Genomic DNA, 22551 nt, shown 5'->3' on the forward strand with positions numbered 1-22551 from the left:
CCCATTCCCTCTGTAGTTTGCGAGTATAGCATTGGGTGCTTCTGAATATGTATATGTGTACATCTCTCCTTTGAAATGTGACAGCTTCAGCTGCTCCTCTCTGTGGCTGTGTAGAGCAGATGACCCAAATTATTCTTCAACCATTACTTAATCCATCAAGTATGTGCCTGGTATAGTATGGATGATACAGTATGGTACGGATGGTATGGATGGTATCATGTTTGAGTATACAGTAGCTATTAGGGATTAATATTTCCCCGAAAATCTACCATGTTTCGATACCGGGGAATAATTCATATCTATCTCGAGAGTCCCGGAAATACCGTAAAAATCAGAAGAGCCAATTTAAAGCGTTTAAAATCAAGATATGGTTACTATGCCAGGGTTCTCCCCAAATAAGAGGGGGCGCTGCGCCACCTTGACGGCTTGGCTGTGCCACTATGTAAAGACTTCAGAGCAAATGAATCTGATATTTCCTAATGATAGAGTAACTATCTTAGATTCCCAGCGCATTTTAATGCACAACAGGAGTCAGGATTTTGGGTTTCAGTGGGATTGGGACTGGATAGAAAAATAGCCTAGGCTCTAGGACAGGAGAAGATAGAATTTTCCCTCATGCCTCTCTGAACTGTTAACAAACTTAATGTCTGTGACAGAGATGCCTATGTAGTGAATTGTGCATAGGCCTATCAAGTTTGTGACTGTCAGAAGATTCACAATACTATTAAAGGCACACATTCTTTTATAGGCTATAAGCCTACTGTATGGGTTTCCTGTAAGGTTTATTAACTGCATTCGGGTCTCGCGTGCAGTCCGGCAGTGTCAATTGAGCGTGTGCTTTGAATTTATGGCGACTTGAAGTAAATCCGCTAGGTTAAAGGCTTCCATGCGACAACCTGTTTGGATAATGTGCTATAAATGTTTTTGCTAATCTGATGCTGCGCATGTTGTGTATGGCCTGCATTAGTGCCGATATTGGGGGAAAATGTTGTAATTTCCCGGGTCTTGTCATTCAATTTTTTCAGGAAATGTGAAGAGTGTTCACAAGACAGTCCTGGGATCCCGGTTACCCATGTTAATTCCTAGTAGCTATATTGAAGGTTACGTACAGGTATTGGGGGATCCGTTGGGGGTGGGTAGGTACGATCCAGGTTTCCATGACTTGGTTTTGAAGCCCCTCTCACAGCGAGTGCAGTCTTGGCCCGTCGTATTGTGTTCACAGTCACACTGCAGGCTGCCCTCCCGAAAGGTGCACTGGCCAGCATGGAGGTTACACTTACACCTATGGCAAGTTGGGTGGGGGAGAGAGGCATAAACATTGTCAGTCCACAGCATGTCACTGTTATGCCTCGCTTGAATTTGAACAACTGCTATGCTAATCATGCATGATCATGTACACCTAGTTGGAATTGACATTATTGTAGACAAGCCAATCAATTCTTATGCCCCCTCTGTACAGTAGAAGTCAGCAGGTGGTTATTGATCAAGAGATTATTTGATCAATTGCTTACCTGGATAAATAGTGGTCTTAAATACAGTAGTAAGATTAAAGAGTAAGATTTAAATTACATTGTTAATTTATTGCAAGCTCAAAGCTGAGTATGAGCACAAGCGATAAAACGTTGAAAATTATGATTGACAATCTGCAGTACATACTTGCATGTTTTAGAATGGCCAGAGACAAATCTTTCAGGGAAACAGAAACAAATAAATAGATAAGAAAATGTAAACTACCAGGTCAACCAACACTTCCTGATCTCGAGAAATGACCTGGCCATGTACATCTAAATTATTTTTCAAGGGGGTGGAATTGAGGTGGCGAGAGAGGTGACATTTGAATAACAATCTTCATAATCAAATGAGGGAGTGACTTCCAATACACTGTGTTCCACTCTGGTGAGCCACCCACCCTCCATTTGCATGGAATATTCATAGAATGGACCTCCACATCTCCAAAAGGATGTCTCCTCTCCGCCTCTCCTCTCAATTACGAGTGAAAATTCAATTGAATCAAAGGGGAATTATCCAAATAGTGACACTCTGATACCATAACCATGTACAGTGGGCTATCACTTCTTATCATCACATTGTCCTCAATATTGACTTTAAAGGTTAGATATACGTTAATCCTGGTAAAGATCGATACAAAGGGGATCATATGAGTATGTGGCTCTTTCTCATTTCCTACCCAACACACTGAGGAGGATAATTGACAGACAGAGCCCGGTTTCATTCCAATCCCATTGACTTTAATTAAGTCTGTTTTCAAAAGCCCCCTTGGAAACAGTTGGAGTTTCTCCCACCCTCTCAAGACCTTTAAGCCATAATTAAAAACTTGGCGACAATCGCAGGGCTTTTTCATCCCAGCGCTCCTGGAGACAGAACTCCCATCAAGCACCTCTTCACGACAAATTAATCAGTGGCCCACTTCGTCTCAGTGCCTTCTGGGAAAACCCACGGCACTCCAGCTTATCATTGGATCCTCCACTTTACCCCCACTATTAATCAATTACAGTACTCTTTGGGCAGTTAGCAATCATCTCCGACCAAACCTCTTTGCACAAAGATAATATTATTCACTCCTTAAAAGCCCAGTGCAGTCAAAAACTTGATTTTGTTTTTGTTTCTTTGTGACCATTTTAACTGAAAACAATCACAGTAAGGTACTTCATCAAATCAAATTGTATTTGTCACATGCACCGAATACAACAGGCGTAGACTTTACTGTGAAATGCTTACTTATGAGCCCTTTCCCAGAGTTAAAAAGTAAGAAAAAATGTGCTCAATAAAAAAAATGAAATAGTAACACAATAAAATAACAATAACAAAGCTATATACAAGGAGTACCGGGCCAATGTGCAGGGGTACGAGGTAGTTGAGGTAATAGAGTGGAGATCCTTCACTTTTTCCACATTTTGTTACGTTTCAGCCTTATTCTAAAATGTATTAAATTGTATAGAGGTCCTGAATGGCAGGGAGCTTGGCCCCAGGGATGTCCTAGGCCGTATGCACTACCCTCTGTACCGCCTTACGGTCGGATGCCAAGCAGTTGCCATACCAAGCGGTGATGCAGCCAGTCAAGATGCTCTCAATTGAGGATCTGAGGGCTCCAAATCTTTTCAGCCTCCTGACGGGGGAAGAGGCATTGTCGTGCCCTCTTCATGACTGTGTTGGTGTGTTTAGACCATGATCGGTCCTTAGTGATGTGGACACCGAGGAACTTGAAGCTCTCAACCTGCTCAACTACAGCCCTGTCTCAGTGAATGGGGGCGTGCTCAGCTCCTTTGTCTTGCTGACGTTGAGGGAGAGGTTGTTTTCCTGGCACCACACTGCCAGGTCTCTGACCTCCTACGTATAGGCTGTCTCATCGTCATCGGTGATCAGGCCTGCCACTGTCGTGTTGTCGGCAAACTTAATGATGGTGTTGGAGTCGTGCGCGGCCACGCAGTCGTGGGTGTACAGGGAGTACAGTAGGGGACTAAACACGCACCTCGTGTTGCGGGTTAGCGTGGCGGATGTGTTGTTGCCTACCCTCACCACCTGGGAGTGGCCTGTCAGGAAGTCCAGGATCCTGTTGTTCAGTCTCAGGTTCCTTAGTTTAGTGATGAGCTTGGAGGGCACTATAGTGTTGAATACTGAGCTGTAGTCAATGAACAGCATTCTCACGTAGGTGTTTTTTTTGTCCAGGTGGGAAAGGGCAGTGTGGAGTGCAATAGACATAGCGTAATCTGTGGATCTGATGGGGTGGTATGCGAACTGGAGTAGGTCCAGGGTGTCTGGGATGATGGTGTTGATGTGAGCCATGACCAGCCTTTCAAAGCATTTCATGGCTACAGATGAGCTACGAGGCGATAGTCATTTAGACAGGTTACCGTCGGTGTTCTTGGGCACAGGGACTATGGTGGTCTGCTTGAAACATGTAGGTTTTACAGACAGGGTCAGGGAGAGGTTGAAAATGTCAGTGAAGAGACTTGCCAGCTGGTCAGCGCATGCTCTGAGTATGCATCCTGGTAATCCATCTGGCCCCGGGGCCTTGTGAATGTTAACCTGTTTAAAGTACTACTGCAATGCTCTATTTTCCGGCTACCCGGATAAAGCACTAAATAAACTTCAGTTAGTGCTAAATACGGCTGCTAGAATCCTGACTAGAACCAAGAAATTTGATCATATTACTCCAGTGCTAGCTTCCCTACACTGGCTTCCTGTTAAGGCAAGGGCTGATTTCAAGGTTTTACTGTTAACCTATAAAGCGTTACATGGGCTTGCTCCTACCTATCTTTCCGAGTTGGTCCTGCCGTACATACCAATACGTACGCTACGGTCACAAGACGCAGGCCTCCTAATTGTCCCTAGAATTTCTAAGCAAACAGCGGGAGGCAGGGCTTTCTCCTATAGATCTCCATTTTTATGGAACAGTCTGCCTACCCATGTGAGAGACGCAGACTCGGTCTCAACCTTTAAGTCTTTACTGAAGACTTATCTCTTCAGTAGGTCATATGATTGAGTGTAGTCTGGCCCAGGAGTGTGAAGGTGAACGGAAAGGCTGGAGCAACGAACAGCCCTTGCTGTCTCTGCCAGGCCGGTTCCCCTCTCCACTGGGGTTCTCTGCCTCTAACCCTGTTGCAGGGGCTGAGTCACTGGCCTGCTGGTGCTCTTTCATGCCGTCCCTGGGAGGGGTGCGTCACTTGAGTGGGTTGAGTTACTGACGTGATCTTCCTGTCTGGGTTGGCGCCCCCCCCCCCCCCTTGGTTTGTGCTGTGGTGGAGACCTCTGTGGGCTATACTCGGCCTTGTCTCAGGATTGTAAGTTGGTGGTTGGGGATATCCCTCTAGTGGTGCGGGGGCTGTGCTTTGGCGGAGTGGGTGGGGTTATATCCTTCCTGTTTGGCCCTGTCCGGGGGTTTCTTCGGATGGGGCCACAGTATCTCCGGACCGCTCCTGTCTCAGCCTCCAGTATTTATGCTGCAGTAGTTTATGTGTCGGGGGGCTGGGGTTAGTTGGTTATACCTGGAGTACTTCTCCTGTCTTATCCAGTGTCCTGTGTGAATTTAAGTATGCTCTCTCTAATTCTCTCGTTCTCTCTTTCTCTCTGAGAACCTGAGCCCTAGGACCATACGTCAGGACTACCGGGCATGATGACACCCTGCTGCCCCCAGTCCGCCTGGCCTTGCTGCTATTCCAGTTTCAACTGTTCTGCCTGCGGCTACGAAACCCCTACCTGTCCCAGACCTGCTGTTTTCAACTCTAAATGATCGGCTATGAAAAGCCAACTGAGAGACCTGAGCCCTAGGACCATACGTCGGGACTACCGGCCGTGGTGACTCCTTGCTATCCCCAGTCCGCCTGGCCTTGCTGCTATTCCAGTTTAAACTGTTCTGCCTGCGGTTATGGAACCCCTACCTGTCCCAGACCTGCTGTTTTAAACTCTAATGATCGGCTATGAAAAGCCAACTGAGATTTATTCCTGATTATTATTTGACCATGCTTGTCACTTATGAACATTTTTGAACATCTTGGCATGGTTCTGTTATAATCTCCACCCGGCACAGCCAGAAGAGGACTGGCCACCCCTCATAGCCTGGTTCCTCTCTAGGTTTCTTCCTAGGTTTTGCCTTTCTAGGGAGTTTTTCCTAGCCACCGTGCTTCTACACCTGCATTACTAGCTGTTTGGGGTTTTAGGCTGGGTTTCTGTACAGCACTTCGAGATATTAGCTGATGTAAGAAGGGCTATATAAAATAAAATTGATTGAAAAATTGATTGAAGGTCTTATTCACATCGGCTACGGAGAGCTTGATCACACAGTCATCCGGAACAGCTGGTGCGTCACTGGGCAGCTCGCGGCTGGTTTCCCTTTGTAATCCGTAATAGTTTGCAGGCCCTACCACACCGGCGAGCATCAGAGGCGGTGTAGTAGGATTCGGTCATAGACACTTTGCCTGTTTGATGGTTCATCGGAGGGCGTAGCGGGATTTCTTATAAGCGTCCGGTAGAGTGTCCCGCTCCTTGAAAGCGGCAGCTCTAGCCTTTAGCTCAGTGTGGATGTTGCCTGTAATCCATGGCTTCTGGTTGGGATATGTACGTACGGTCACTGTTAGGACAACGTCGTTGTAGCACTTCTTAATGAAGCCGGTGACTAATGTGGTAAACTCCTCAATGCCATCGGATGAATCCCGGACCATATTCCAGTCTGTGCTGGCATTGTTAAGTAGAAAGTATTTGATATTGAGATAAAAACGGCAGCATTGGACCTTTAACATGCTCATAGAACTTGTCGCCAACTATTTCACAAGACAGCTCGAAACATTTCATGCTGAAGCTATACTCCACCACAGATGTCTGAACCGAATACAGGAGTCCTTCCCGAGCTATTTCCGGCGTTCACAGGAACATTTTCCATCCTCCTCCATTTATGCTTACAAATAATGCATGAACACCGAACATGTTAATGTACGAGATATTTGCATCCACTGGCAGGTCCCCTATTACTGTAAGAAAGCCACTGTGGCATATTTAATGACACAGACCCTACCCAAGCCCTATCCCTGACTGTAGCGCTTCCAGGAGAAAGGGCACACTCTAAACAAAATAATTCTGATGCAAAAGAGGCCTGTCTTGTCTGACGGCAGAATAAATGCCTGCTGGCATATTCTAAATGTGCTTAGTTATGAGCTGTGAAACACCATGCAATGCACACACACTAGTAGGCTGATTGGTATGCATCACCATGAATATTCTAAATTATTGATTCCTCACAAAAAAGTGCAAAGTGGACAGTAAAGCCCCTTGATTAAAAAAGGGGAGTGAGCCAAGGACAGCATGAATCATTTGTTACATTGTAAAGGACAGTATGGACAAGGCGGGTCTATCTTTGACAAAAAAAACACTGTTTTCCCTTTTCCTTTAAGGCCTTCAAAGCCTATATGGGTCCTCCTGTAGCTCAGTTGGTAGAGCATGGCGCGTGCAACGCCAAGGTTGTGGGTTCAATTCCCACGGGGGGCCAGTATGAAAAATGTATGCACTCACTAACTGTAAGTTGCTCTGGATAAGAGCGTCTGCTAAATGACTAAAATGTAGTTGAGGTGGCTGTGGAAAAGAGAATGCACTGTATACTGTATATTAATGGCTCTGTTCACACTGCGCTCTACATTCAGGAAGTATCCTGCCTTCACACAGTGGCTCTCACACACACACACACACATAGACCATCCATCCATAGTGAGTCATTCATTACTTAGACCATGTCGATTTTCAAGGGCAAAATCAGTGTGCGAAAATCGCACTGTTGTCAAGGTGTGAGGATGTGTGCATTGGATTCTCAAAGTGCCACCGATACCCTACCCCCTCCCCTTATGAGTGTGGATGGAGCCTCACTTCTGTGCTCTCTGAGGAAAATGCCCTCCTTCCTTCCCAGAACCAGGGCAGCTATATCCGGTTGCTGCAAGGCAAACCCCCCACTGTCTGGGCTCATGAGCTCATGTTACAGGCCAGCCAAGCCCTGCTATTGGGCCAGGATCAAACCCCCATCCGGCCATCTGGAGAGGAAGAAGGAACATGGCCCGGCCACAGTACTATTACCACGCACAGGACAGATTGACTGGAGGAGACGTTACGTACGAAGTCAGTGGCAAACACAGGAAGACAATCCTGTTTTTAAATCCGCTGAATATAATGACATAATCACAGCCTATAAACAGGACGATAGAAACAAAAAAAGCTTCTGCTGGAGATGAGAAACGCAGCATTTAGGTGAGTAAATAACAGCAAGCGCTAAACAAATGTGGATAGACAGATAAAAGGCTGGTGTAGACTTGCGTGCTCTGCTCACTTACAGCTTGGAGCTGCCGTTAATGGGAGCATTATTTATTTGCTCAACTTCTCTCGTGAGAATCCCCCACTATTCAGAAACACATACAATTACTGTTTCTGACCTACTACTCAGCCGGGACAAATAGGCTCATAACCACCATGATGCATTTCTAAAGTGGGCTTCACCTGACTATTGGGACGGTCAGTGAATCTGAGAGGATCAAAAAAGAACATGACTTCATTCTGTAGGCTTGTATTGGTCATTTAGGAGCAACAGTGTATGGCTCTTGATATTGGTTTGCAGGAGTACAGGCTGAAGAGCCAAACATGCATAATTGGCTTCAAACAGCCTTTTCTGCTTTGATCCTGATCGATGACTGGGACCAGAAGAGTTCTGACCTCTGCTAATGATAACCTGCTCAGGGTTTTCACAACAGCTCTCCAATGGAGGTACCATTTCACCTCACTAACAGTGAAACTAACAGCTCCTTCCCTTTCTGTCACGCCCTGGCTCTGGGGACTCTTAAAAGTTGAGCCAGGGTGTGTAGTGTCTATGTTGTATTTTCTATGTTCATGTTCTAGATCGTGTAGATCTATGTTGGCCAGGGTGGTTCCCAATCAGAGGCAGCTGATTCTCGTTGTCTCTGATTGGGAACCATACTTAGGCAGCCTGTTGGCACTAGTTATTTGTGGGATCTTGATCTGTATAGGTTTGTGTTGGTGAACCTGTAGACTTCACGTATCGTTTTGTTAGTTGTGTAAAGTACTCATTAAAAGATGTACGCATATCACGCTGCGCCTTGGTCTGCTTCCTTGAACGATCGTGACACTTTCCCTCATCTACTATACATTCCTATTGGGGTTCTGAGGTACAGCTGCTCTATAATGCTGCTAGCCCCTTGACAGGGGATGTAGTCACACAGAGTTCGTTGCTTCACATGCTTTTTGCCTTTTCTCTCTTTTGTCTTTCACTGTGCTCTGAGGAAATGTTGATATGAGGAGAAAAGAGAAGAAAATAAAACCCTGCTGTTTTCCTCCAGTACCCGCGAGAGCACTGGATCCCCAACCAACTCGGAGGGATAAGCAGCTACCGGAGACCTTTTCTCAACATTTTTCACCTTTGCCCCCTCCTGCAGGATTTTGCGGTTTAAGGGTTGGGGATTACCAGAATGGCCCGGGGAGACATTACCCCATGAGGGGAGCAGCAGCCCTTTACGCGGCTGGCTCTTTTACTACCAATTTCAAATGACCTTGAAAGCTTTGGCATGGACAGCTCCTGTAAATTATTCACACAGGATACTGAAAAAAATGCCTTCTCCCGCACTCCCAACCAACAAGGGCAGATGTCAAATGCAAAGCGCAGCTCCTTTTCATGAAGGGATATGCAGAGATATAAACACATTAGTGTAAGTGAGAAGTGTAGACAGAGTGGAGCTGTAGAAAGGGAGTTGGCTTTACATTTCTCAGAGAACATCAAAATAGTTAAAGGACACTGGGAAAATAAAAGGGTCCTTGCATAATTAATTTGGGGGCTTCATGGGTTGAGGCTCTGTGGGGTTCTGCCAATTATGACCAGAATGTTGTAAAACCGCCCGCAGCGCAACTGTCCACAGCAGGGACCGTTAGGGACTGGATCCCCTGCACTACTCCTATTAAACACAATGTGTCTCTGTATTTGTGCCATTTCTATCTACAGTAAGTGAAGAGTAATATGACAAAGTAATTATTGTCATTCTGATATGACACACATTGTCTGTACCCCCTCCACGATTTACATTTACGGTTGAAGTCGGAAGTTTACATACACCTTAGCCAAATGCATTGAAACTCAGTTTGTCACAATTCCTGACATTTAATCCTAGTAAAAATTCCCTGTCTTAGGTCAGTTAGGATCACCACTTTGTTTTAAGAATGTGAAATGTCAGAATAATAGTAGAGAGAATGATTTATTTCAGCTTTTATTTCTTTCATCACATTCTCAGTGGGTCAGAAGTTTACATACACTCAATTAGTATTTGGTAGCATTGCCTTTAAATTCTTTAACTTGGGTGAAACGTTTCGGGTAGCCTTCCACAAGCTTCCCACAATAAGTTGGGTGAATTTTGGCCCATTCCTCCTGACAGAGCTGGTGTAACTGAGTCAGGTTTGTAGGCCTCCTTGCTCGCACACGCTTTAACAGTTCTGCCCACAAATCTTCTGTAGGATTGAGGTCAGGGCTTTGTGATGGCCACTCCAATACCTTGACTTTGTTGTCCTTAAGCCATTTTGCCACAACTTTGGAAGTATGCTTGGGGTCATTGTCCATTTGGAAGACCCATTTGCGACCAAGCTTTAACTTCCTGACTGATGTCTTGAGATGTTGCTTCAATATATCCACATAATTTTCCTTCCTCATGATGCCATCTATTTTGTGAAGTGCACCAGTCCCTCCTGCAGCAAAGCACCCCCACAGCATGATGCTGCCAACCCTGTGCTTCACAGTTGGTATGGTGTTCTTCGGCTTGCAATGAACGTGGTACCTTCAGGCGTTTGGAAATTGCTCCCAAGGATGAACCAGACTTGTGAAGGTCTACAATTTCTTTTCTGAGGTCTTGGCTGATTTCTTTTGATTTTCCTATAATGTCAAGCAAAGAGGCACTAAGTTTGAAGGTAGGCCTTGAAATACATCCACAGGTACACCTCCAATTGACTCAAATGATGTCAATTAGTCTATCAGAAGCTTCTAAAGCCATGACATCATTTTCTGGAATTTTCCATGCTGTTTAAAGGCACAGTAAACTTAGTGTATGTAAACTTCTGACTCACTGGAATTGTGATACAGTGAATTATAAGTGAAATAATCTGTCTGTAAACAATTGTTGGAAAAATTACTTGTGTCATGCACAAAGTAAATGCCAAAACTATAGTTTCTTAAAAATAAATTTGTGGAGTGGTTGAAAAACGAGTTTTAATGACTCCAACCTAAGTGTATGTAAACTTCCGACTTCAACTGTAAGTAATTTAGCACACACTCTCATCCAGAGCGACATACAGGCACAATTAGAGTTAAGTACCTTGCTCAAGCGAACATTGACAGATTTTTCACCTAGTCAGCTCAGAGATTCAAACCAGCAACCTTCCAATTACTAGCCCAACACTCTTAACCACAAGGCTACCTGCTGCCAATGTGACACGAGCACACCCAAAACATCTGGGTGCCTGAGTCAGACACATCATTACCGGGTCACAACTTCCATGAAAATCCTATAACATCCCTGGAAAGTCCAGTATGTGGCCTATCACTGCTTTGAGCTATACAGTACATCCTGGCATTGAGGGTGATAGTAATGATAATGAACCATATGCTCTTGTTCATTAAAGGATGGATGGACAGGTTGGCTGGCCATGGTTCTCCTACTGTGATGGAAATGCACCAAAAATAGTCCTCCTCATCATTGAAATGGGCAGATGAAAATTTGATGAGGGACATCGTGCTGCTGAAATATTCTGTTTGCCTGGCAAGGACACCCCCTTTTGTTTGGGCCCCTGGAGGCATGGGATCCATGCAGGCTGCCACGATATGTACGCCTGAGGTGCTGTTAGTGTACAAGGAGGATCCCACACTCAGCAGCCTTTCAAAGATTCTATCCCCACAAACGTTGCTGCATAAAACCCAGATATCCCAGCTTTTTCCTCAGAGACAAATTGCCCACCCAGTAACCTTTGAAGATACTGGCATCGTTGGGAAACAAACCGCTCTTCACTTCAAATTATGTTTTACTCCCTCAATTAGACCCTTGTAAATGTATGTATAAATATTTCCCCCTACAAATAGAAACCGTGCTTATCCTGATATCCTCCCTTAGCTTTGCCTCTTACTTAAGCTACCTGGAGGATAGAGTTTTTGACAGTAAACTATAACGATACAATACCTAAAATTAGCAGTTAGCTGCTGAGTGACAATGCAAAGCTAGTCAGATGATCACTATTTTTCTCATAAATTGACACACTAGAAGCTCACAGTGTAAAAGGGCTGTTTCATCTCATTGGGTAATGAGGATCCTACAGAAATAGTCAACACTGCAGAGCAGGGGGACTGGGGAGAGGGAGCGAGGGAGGGTGGGAAGGAAGGAAGGAAGGGAGGGTGGGTGCTGTTCTCCACTCATACAGAGCTTACTTCCTGAGATGACAGCGATAGTTACTCATGTTCCAGCCCCCTGAAATGTTAATTTCATAAACCGCATTAGGGCTGTACTGTAAGTGTTGGAGTACCAGACCACGAGCAGCGTTTTCTATTTTCATAATTCATCTGCAACCCAAAGCAAAGTTGAGACCAACAGGGCAGAAAGCATAGACGGGTTAACTCTGTTATCCTCCTAAGCCTGGGCAGAGCATCATCAGTCATACAATAGGCTACTCCCCTACAGGGGAACACAGCAAGAAGAAAACTGGTGGAAAACGATGGTTTAGAGAGAGAAACAAATCGATACATGAAAGTTATGAATATAAATAATAAAACATGCACATAATGCATTTCGGCTAGCTATATTCTCTAGAATGGTCCATTTCTGAAGACAGTCTTGAAAATTGTTTAGAATACCAAAGCAAATATCAATGAGAAGAGCATGTGCCTTGATGAAGAAAATAATACTGATCAACACCAGCAGCACAAAGTTCACAGGCAATATCAAGTGCTGAGTCAGCGTGATTTCACAAACTGTTACTACAATGTGTTAGTGTGTGTGTGTATGTACGTGTGTGGGTGTGCGTGCGTGTGTGTCTGTGTGTGCCATGTCGTGCTGTGCACAGGTGTCATCATGCCAGCCAGGTTTCGGCACTATCGACAGTATCCCTCACACAAACATAGTGTATGTGTACTAGCTAAGTAATGCCTTGCAGTTTCCTCAAGACACATTGTTATTGACCCTCTTTTCAAAAGACACCTTCAACATACAGGTACAGTATTGGACTGTTTGGCAGGGGATCCCACTTGGCACAAACTAGTTGAATCAATATTGTTTCAACATATTGTGACGTGGAATCTATGTGGACAATACTGTACATTGGATTTGAAAAAAGTTATAATGTAAACTGCTGTTTTTAGGGTGAAATTTCAACCACAGGATTATGTCATCACGGTAACCAATTTTCAACATAGACAAACCTTGTATATAATAGGTTTAATTTTTTCCACTATCAAAACAATAGACTGCGTAGCACCTCCTACTGGAGAATTGACCTATCTACAGCTATCCATTTGGTCTTCCATCTAGGGTTTTAACCAAGCCCAGCCTTGCTTAGCTTTCATATGTCACTGACTACTACCAATATGCTATCGTGAGAATGATTATTGAGAAATTATTATTAACTAAATAGATTCAGTGTTGCTATCGAACTCATTGCAAAGGGTAGGTTTAAGAGAGCAAATGAAATGTAACCATACTTTATAAGTCATATATAATCAATATTTAGGCCTATATAGCATTTGCGAAGTCATCAACAGCTATTTATTTCAATTCAACCAAAGGGATACAAGCTTTGGTTGATTTCAAATGTAATCTTCAAGTTAATAATTCATATGTTGGATTCAAGTCTCCATCTCAACAAAAAATCTAAGTTAAAGAATAGGACTAAATCAAATCAAACTTTATTTCAAGTACATTTAAGGTTTGATTTGAATTTATCTAGTCCTATTCTTTAACTTACATTTTTGGTTGAGATAGATGTGAATCCGAGGGATGCGAGTCTGACCACAAGCCAGAGACCACTATGATGACACACCAAATGTGTTTGATGGCTCGTGGGAAAAGATCAGGAATAGGTTTTGTCTTCCAATGGTGCGACTGCTGTCGGCATCAAAGATTATACGACCAACTTGAATAAATGCTTGAAGCTGGCTGTGAGATAAGGACGACAGCAGTGGTGTGACCTACTGGCGATACGGATATCACTTATGCCTATTATTGATATCTATAAAAACTAATAAAGTGAGTCGCACACTATGTATAAACTCCCAGTAATGTATTGGGTAAAAAAACATTGATATCTACACAGCGATTATGTGTATCATACTACTGTTCTCTCAATGATTGTGGTTGTTTTGGATGCCTGTTCACAAATGTATAGGTGTATTTCACTCCAGAAATTGTTGAATTGAAGAAGTGTAGGCTAAGTTGCGTATGCCAGTGAAAAATGTGGTCTTGCAACAGCTGCGTAGTGCGGATCCCAGCCTATGGAATATAAGTTTGAGGGAGTTCCTCCTTTGCAAACTCCTCTGTGGTATTGTGCGCCACACATACTGTCAAAAACTAGTTTAATTTAAGAAGACCACGAGTGGGGATTTTCAGTGGCGAGTATTCATGGATGCCAAGGGAAGCCAGGCTTCCCCCCCCAAAAAAGAGAAAAACATATTAAATAATGTATCTTTCGTCTCTTTCTGTTTCATAATTCGCAAGAGGCTGAATGTATCTCACTGAAGAAAGCATCTGAGCGAGCGAAACAGCGCCCCTCTTGTCTCTGTATGTGTAGGCCATCTATCTGATGCCATCTGGTCAAAAAGAGTATGACATTGTTGCCGCCCATAGTATTGAATGCAAGGGAAGGAAGCCAGCGAGCATTTGGCCTCCCTTGATAATATTTTTAATAAAATAATAGCCAATCAGCGTTGAGCTTTATTGAGAGAGCTCAACTGTGAATGGTCCTGGCGCACCAAAAAAAGTGTCAAAGGGAAGCCATGTTTGGATTTGGCTTCTCTCCAATCACATCACATACGTCATTGACAGAAACAACTTGAATTGTTACATCTCGTTGTGTTGTTGTCCTGTGGCTAGCTAGCTAGTTAAAATTGTCCCTTTCCTAAATTAGCCATGGATGGAGATAGGGATTTGGACTTGAGGTTTTACTTAATTCTCCGTACTGGCCAATGAATATAACGGTGATTCTGCCCCTGGCCTGAGAGGATGGAAGTTCAGTATGTAGAAGGCTAATGTTAACTAGCTAACGTTGCAAATAAAAGGGAAGTTAGGCTAGCAAGCAAGCGTTTTAGCCAGGTAGCCTAGGACACCAAAAAATAAAAGCATGTACTGTATGACAGATTCATAGATTGTTTTGTCAATATGAAAGAGCATTGGCGTTTCTCTACAAGTAGGGTTGGTCTACATGTTTTTCCTACTTGCACGAAACGCACAAAATCAGAACCATGGACAGCCACATCATATTAAGCTAACATTGATTGGACTAAATTGTTTTTGGTATCTTTTAGTTGTGACTGTACTAGACTAAGCATAGGTGATTTGATGATGTTGAAATGTTGAAGTTGAAATGGTGCTGGAATAGTGGAGGCAGCTCCTGTTTTCTTTGTGACTTGCGGTAACTCTCTGTGGTTCTAAATCAATAGTTGTTTAGTAGTGCCATAATGTCGGAAACATTAACTTGCTTGACCATGCTGTAGGTCATATAATTGTTTGTTACATGCAATATGCTTTGGGGACTTCACCGGACAGAGGTTGCTCTCCGGTTTTGTGATGAAACAAAGGTGTGGTTGAATTTCTTCTGCCACTGTGTCTTCTTATTGTCTCGGCCTTAGGCCTATATACAGTGGGGAGAACAAGTATTTGATACACTGCCGATTTTGCAGGTTTTCCTACTTACAAAGCATGTAGAGGTCTGTAATTTCTATCATAGGTACACTTCAACTGTGAGAGACAGAATCTAAAACAAAAATCCAGAAAATCACATTGTATGATTTTTAAGTAATTAATTTGCATTTTATTGCATGACATAAGTATTTGATCACCTACCAACCAGTAAGAATTCCAGCTCTCACAGACCTGTTAGTTTTTCTTTAAGAAGCCCTCCTGTTCTCCACTCATTACCTGTATTAACTGCACCTGTTTGAACTCGTTACCTGTATAAAAGACACCTGTCCACACACTCAATCAAACAGACTCCAACCTCTCCACAATGGCCAAGGCCAGAGAGCTGTGTAAGGACATCAGGGATAAAATTGTAGACCTGCACAAGGCTGGGATGGGCAAGCAGCTTGGTGAGAAGGCAACAACTGTTGGCGCAATTATTAGAAAATGGAAGAAGTTCAAGATGACGGTCAATCACCCTCGGTCTGGGCCACGGGGGATCAGTGTGAAAATGTATGCACTCACTAATGCAAGTTGCTCTGGATAAGAGCGTCCACTAAAAAGGAATGAATAGACCATTTCAGTTTTCAAATAGAAATAAGTTGCATTTGCAAAGTAATTCAAGAAACTGGAAAACATATCAAGCAAGTATTTCTATTTCCAGTAGTATTATCAGATTAACTGTTTTCTACAGATAATTATCAGACACAAGTTACAAATGCTGGTAAATACTAAAATATATTTAGTTTAGTTTTTTTCACAAAAGTAGTGCAATGGGCCATTACAAGTCCTGTATTAGCGGACCGATATAGACGTCTTCAGTGTGGGCAATCTTTTTTTTTCTGCATCCCCCCACCTTCCCCCCTCAGTCAAAAATCGCAGCATCCCCACCCCCAAACTACTGTACATCCCGTGGCTATGTACATAACCCATAAAGTAAAATGCAACATCCATTTATGGCCAGCTATGTAAACTCTAACATTGATTTATCTTCCAATAGATTTCGTTCAATTGGTAATATACATTTTTGTCTTCTTCTAATGCCTCTTAAGGGGAAAGTAATCTAAAAGTAAGATTAGATTACGTTACTGAGTTTGGGTAATTCAAAGTTAAGTTACTGATTACAATTTTGGACAGGTAACTAGTATTTGTAATGGTTTACATTTAGAAAGCAACCTACCCAACCCTGAACTCATCCACTCATTAAACTGCCGAAGGACTTTGAGAAAGACCAGAAAAGGGCAGGCATCCATTTCCTCCAGACAAGGCGGCACTGATCATGTTACCTTACCTTCACCATAGCCAAGGCCCTTTACTGGATATTTGACGGACAGTGATGGTGTAAGGGCTTAGAAGCAAACTCACAAGACTCTCATGAGAGTTGTTTAAGTGGCCCTCTACCCGCACGCTGCAACCCTTTCATTCATAATGTGTTTCCTCATACTACTGTTCTACAGGACACGACTCCGCTCTAGAAGCACAAGCTGTTCCAAAACTAGGCCAAGGCCTGCATCATACACAAGCAATTGCAGACCAAAGCAAAAAATTACAGAAATACTGTATCGACACATACAGTAGCAGCAGTGCACTAACTTCATCCCTAATCTTACTTTACCCAAGACAAGAGAGTCGTCCGGAGATGATACTGAAATTGCATCATCTTAAATCTAATTGACTCTACTTTGCTTTACAGAGATGTATCCAGAGTGTGCCCTGAGTAGAGTCAGTTCCAGACACACGTGTCCTTTTTACCCCGCTCAAAATATTACCTTATAAGGGCATAGGCAGTTAAAATGATGGTATCAGAGACCAGCCCCATGTCATAATGACAGTGAAAGGATATATCCCATAATACTTTTCACATCTGTGATTGGACAGGCCCATGAGGCTGAGAGGGTCACTGCTGCAACTGTCAGGTGTGACAGACTGTCGTCTGGGGGAAACGCACTCTCTGGGCTTCTCTGACCCACCCAGTCTCCTTTACAGCTCAAATCCCTCCACAGTCACAGCACAGCGCAGCAACACCAGCAATGGAGTGAAGCCACTCTGTGTTCCATACTGTACACAGGCCTTAGAGGACACGATGACAACTGGACTGTCTGTGTGGATCTGAATGTTAGGCTGGAGAACTCTCTTCCAACACTGCCGAACACAGTTAACAAAGTCATGCCTGTGTTCTGTATATTACTACATTATTAATTAACAGGCATTGTGGGCTGGGGTGGTGCAAATGTAAAGGTGAGTGGTTCTATGTTGGAGGATCGGGAGGGAAATATTGTACCTTTTCTGCCTGTCCTATTTGTCTCTCCCACTAATCCACTTACTCTGTAAGAGTTTACCTGTCTGTATTATACATTTTTGTAAACATTATTTTTTTTACATGGAGCTGTTTTCCAATGGGAGAGGTGGCAGGAAACAGATGGGAATTAGGTTAAAGGGAGAGAGGCCAAAATGCCACTGTCAGCTCTGCCCGCAGGATCCTTGTTGTGAAAAAGAAATAATGTTAGCACGCAGACGTATTCCTCCACACTTGTATAATCAGGTTGCCTATGTGTCTCCCTAGTCCCAGCCCAAGGAAATCACCTGTTCCACTCAGTTAGACTGTGATATTGTGTGGAAGGATTCTCACAACGGTTTCTGAAACATTTGAACAGCAAAAGGTGGGCCCCTGGAACCCTAACTTGAGACAGGCGAGTGAAACTTAAACTTTAGTGGGAAATGGTTCAACGTGATAAACAGTTGTTCATGTCAAGGTCCTTTTCCCCACTGTGATGGGTGCCGAGACCTCAGGCAAATGAATACAGCATTAGTGGGGCCTCTGTCTGTCTGACACGGTGGTCTCTCCTGACAGCTTGACATGTATCCTATCATTGTGTAGTAGAGGAAGGTGGGCGAGGAGGTCAGAGGGATAATGGCTATGCCAATATATTACACCCAACAACTGGATCCATCCGTCACATCTGACACGGCTCCATCCCCAAACAAGAGAATTGGCACCAGGGTCACTCTCACCCCAATCCACCTATCAGTGACAGTCCCTAGTTTCACCCCTTATTTCAATGTTTCCTGATTGTAACAATATTCTTCATTTCGACATGTGTTTGTATAATACAAACAAAGGGTTTTCAAATGCCTTCTGGACACAGACAGGCTTCACACCATCATTATTTGTAATGTTCTACTTATAGACTACCCGGGCAACTCAACTTCATCCACACCAGCTGGTGATTATTTAGATGTTGCCATATCAGGCTTGAGTGCGTGTAGTTGTTTTCTGAGCGGACAGATTCATTTCAGGCTATGGGAAAATAAAGATCCCATGTACGCTAAGAGTGACCAGAGTGAAGGTCTGAGGATGGTTTCCTTCTTTTCTTCTTGTTCTATCCTTCTTTTAAAAAGATGTAAGGACAGAATGGGACAAACAGATGCATCTGGTTTGCTCTAGGCCGGTGTGCAAGTGAAGGGACAGGCAAGCTACAGTCCTTCCTCCTTGGGGCCGCTTCAAACTACCACTTTAGAACTGACTACATCAGAGAGTCTTTGCAATAACCAAAGGAACCTGATGATGATGTTTGTTGCTTTCTATATTCCTTCCGTTTAGGGCTATAAATAGAGTGCTATCCAGTGGAAATATCAATTACCACGGCAGCCTTTGTGAACAAGCATTATCTAAATGTCCAAGCATTATCAGAAGAGTTCATAACAAAACCCATGAAACAAGGCTCAAATCCGATTTCAGCAAAATAGGAAATTATAAGACAATTTAGCCTGCCTCTCACAAGTAGCATTGCATCTTACTCAATTAGGGGGCCTTGATTTTGTTGCTCTATCAAATTAGGTTTAATCACCGGTTGATTATCTGCGCTCCTCATGTCAAGGGGAAATGAGCCATGGAGAGGGGGAGGAGGAGGGGAGAAGGAGGAGGAGGGAGGATCAGGGGAGGTGGTGGAGGAGGCGACGGTGGCAGTTCCGTCCCTGTGCTGATGGACCTGATGTCATTACAGGCCTTTTCTCTCTGTGTGTGCAGTCTATTTAGGGAGACACACACACATCAGGGAGGCCGTCCTATCCCCATTATTCAAACACTGCAAGCGCTTCCCAATACTGAGGGATAAAATATCCAATAACAATTTTCCAGTGGGTATTAGCTTAACATTTCCCCTCTATTCCCTGATCATTATAAACCAGTGAACATCAGTCATGGGCTCTTTACCTTATCTCCATGTGTCCATTTGACCACTCAACTCCCTCAACCCCCATCCCCAACTCCCTTTAAAAACAATTTGCTCTTTGACATACAGGAATAACTATTGATTGACGGCTCATATTACCGGAGGTTTGGGCAATGCAATGATGCCAGGCGAGGCTAATTCATTAATTTGATCAATATTTATATTTGCAAAGGTTACTGAATTAAGCACTAAGATTGGATTGCTATAGAATTGACTATCAGCAGAAAGAGAGTGAACGTTTCTTTAACAGAATCAAACCGGTTTGTGTTTCGGACAGTTTCCTACACAGCTCCTTATCAGAAGCTAAGATATTGGGCACTCTTTTCCTACTAATATGCAGTGGGAGGAGGAGCTATAGGTGGGAGGGGCTATAGGAGGACAGGCTCATTGTAATGGCTGGAATGGAAGTAATGGAATGGAGTCAAACATGTGGTTTCGTGGTCTAAGGCACTGCATCGCAGTGCTAGCTGTGCCACTAGAGATCCTGGTTCGAGTCCAGGCTCTGTCGCAGCCGGCCGCAACCGGGAGACCCATGGGGCGGCGCACAATTGGCCCAGCGTCGTCCAGGGTAGGGGAGGGTTTGGCCGGCAGGGATGTTCTTGTCCCATCGCGCACTAGTAACTCCTGTGGCGGGCCAGGCGCAGTGCACGCTGACTCGGTCGCCAGGTGTACAGTGTTTCCTCCGACACATTGGTGCAGCTGGCTTCCGGGTTAGGCGGGCACTGTGTCAAGAAGCAGTGCAGCTCGGTTGGGTTGTGTTTCGGAGGACGTACGACTCTCGACCTTCGCCTCTCCCGTGTCCGTACGGGAGTTGCAGCGATGGGACAAGACTGTAACTACCAATTGGATACCACGAAATTGGGGAGAAAAAGGGGGTAAAATACCACAACATTTTTTTGTGGTTTCCATTTATTTTTTACAGGCAAGTCAGTTAAGAACAAATTATTATTTACAATGACTGCCTACCCCGGACGACGCTGGCCAATTGTGCGCCGCCCTATGAGACTCCCAATCACAATACAGCCTGGAATCAAACCAGGGTCTGTAGTTACGCCTTTAGCACTGAGATGCAGCGCCTTAGACCGCTGCGCCACTCGGGAGCCCCATATGTTTGATTTGTTTGATACTGTTCCATTAATTCCATTTCAGCCATTACAATGAGCCCGTCCTCCTATAGCTCCTCCCACCAGCCTCCTCTGGTATACAGAGTAAGATACTGTACAGTATACCATTAGGACCGTGCATTTTCTCAATTGATTACAAAATAGACTTTGACTCAAGTATCTTTGCAAGAGATATTGTCCAATAAGGCAAAGAGAGGTAGGTGTGTGTATTTACCTGGCTGGTACCTCTATGTTGGAAATGGCGTAGAAGTATTTGAGGAGGTTTTCTCTTTGGACATAGGTTCCCCCCAGGGCCGGCCTCAACAGCCTCAGTCTCAGGTTGGTGAAAGTGAAGAAGTCCCTCAGGCCCTTCATACTCTCCATCCGTGTGTACAGGCTGTCCATGTTGAGAAGCTTGGGCCCCGCGAAGATAGCGAAACGTGCCATCACCTCGAACCTCAGCACCTTCTCGTTCTTGGAGCCCACCCAGCGAGAGTACTGCTCTGTGCAGATGACCCGCGTCACGTTGGTGGCCGACAGGTCCTGCACCAGCTTAGCGGGCATGCCGAAGGCGTCCATGCAGTCGTCGGCGTAGAACTGGTAGGGCTGCCAGGTGCGCCCTTTGTCTAGGGACTTGTCCAGTACCATGATGGTGGGGCGGCCATACTCGAAGGTGACCTGAATGTCGTTGGTCAGCTCCAGGCTCTTGTTCCAGGCCAGGGAGATGTTGGCCAGCAGGGGCTCCGGGAAGCGGCTCCACGTCACCGTCTGCCAGTAGGTGATGAGGCCACTGCGCTCACGGTCCTGCATCAGCTGGGGAGGGTGAGCCAGGTCTGGGTTGGAGGAGTCACACTCGTCACTACACAGGTACGGGTTCTCCTGAAAGAGGGAAAGGGGGGAGAGAAAACTGATCAGTGTTGGAAAACACTGTTAGTCTCCCTTCCCCTTTAGAAAATAGTACACATTTACTAGCTCATCATTTGTTAACATTCTAAATCCACACTGAGTGAGTTCTTTGTTAATATTCAGCATAGAATATATGACTTATAGGAATTACTCCCTAAAGGTTCCCACATGCTCAAAGTAGACTATACAACTGATGTTTTTATGGTATTTCTTGGTTCTTTGGATGCCTTTGCTAATGAGAAATAAGTCAAAATTATCATTATCTTATATAGGCTACTAGCCCCACCAAAAAATACACCCAAGCAACATGAAACAACCGGGAAACAACAGATTTTCCAAAACAATCTGGCCAACCTCAGGTCCCCCTGAGACCATGTCAGTGTGCTTGTCCCAACATGTTAACATGCTCAGCATATGTCCCCATTAAACAGTTTGTGAGCTCTGTTTGGTGGATAGCCATCTGGGGATTCCTACATACAGGGTAATAATTGCACATAATCGGGTTATAATGGCACTCATTTAATGCACATTGTAAATTACAGTGTTGCATTGAATCAAATTACATCATCACTCCAAAAAAGATCAGAGAGACTACTGAAATGCGTTGCATACCTAAATGTCAGACAATATATAGCTTCAAGAGTGTCGTAGATGTTTCACTTTACCCTTAACCTGTAACACTGCTCTACTGACACACATGGATTACACACAGAATGGATTAACATGGGGGGTTGCCTGCCATGTGGTCATCCCTGACCTCTAAATCCCAGTGTTAATGTGTCACATTGGTATACCTGAGTGCAAACTGTCACACGTCTTGTCACCAACAGTCATCCTCACCCACACGGTTTCCATTCGAAATGATCTCAAATACTGTATCTGTGCTTGATT

General features: G+C 44.2%; 1 protein-coding gene across 1 annotated transcript in view; it reads right to left on the reverse strand.

Annotated features, from left to right (window-relative positions):
• The window catches only part of LOC311145079 (netrin-G2-like), a gene marked incomplete at both ends in the record, with an annotated part of 47685 nt that overhangs the window by 18125 nt on the left and 7009 nt on the right, over positions 1-22551 (reverse strand). Inside the window, 2 exons of the mRNA XM_084181257.1 lie at positions 1110-1282; positions 20990-21633. Coding sequence (XP_084037383.1) covers positions 1110-1282; positions 20990-21633 — 817 coding nt within the window. The remainder of the gene's footprint in view (positions 1-1109; positions 1283-20989; positions 21634-22551) is intronic.

Source organism: Coregonus lavaretus (assembly GCF_964263955.1).
Source record: "Coregonus lavaretus genome assembly, chromosome: 17".
NCBI classification, from domain to species: Eukaryota; Metazoa; Chordata; class Actinopteri; order Salmoniformes; family Salmonidae; genus Coregonus; species Coregonus lavaretus.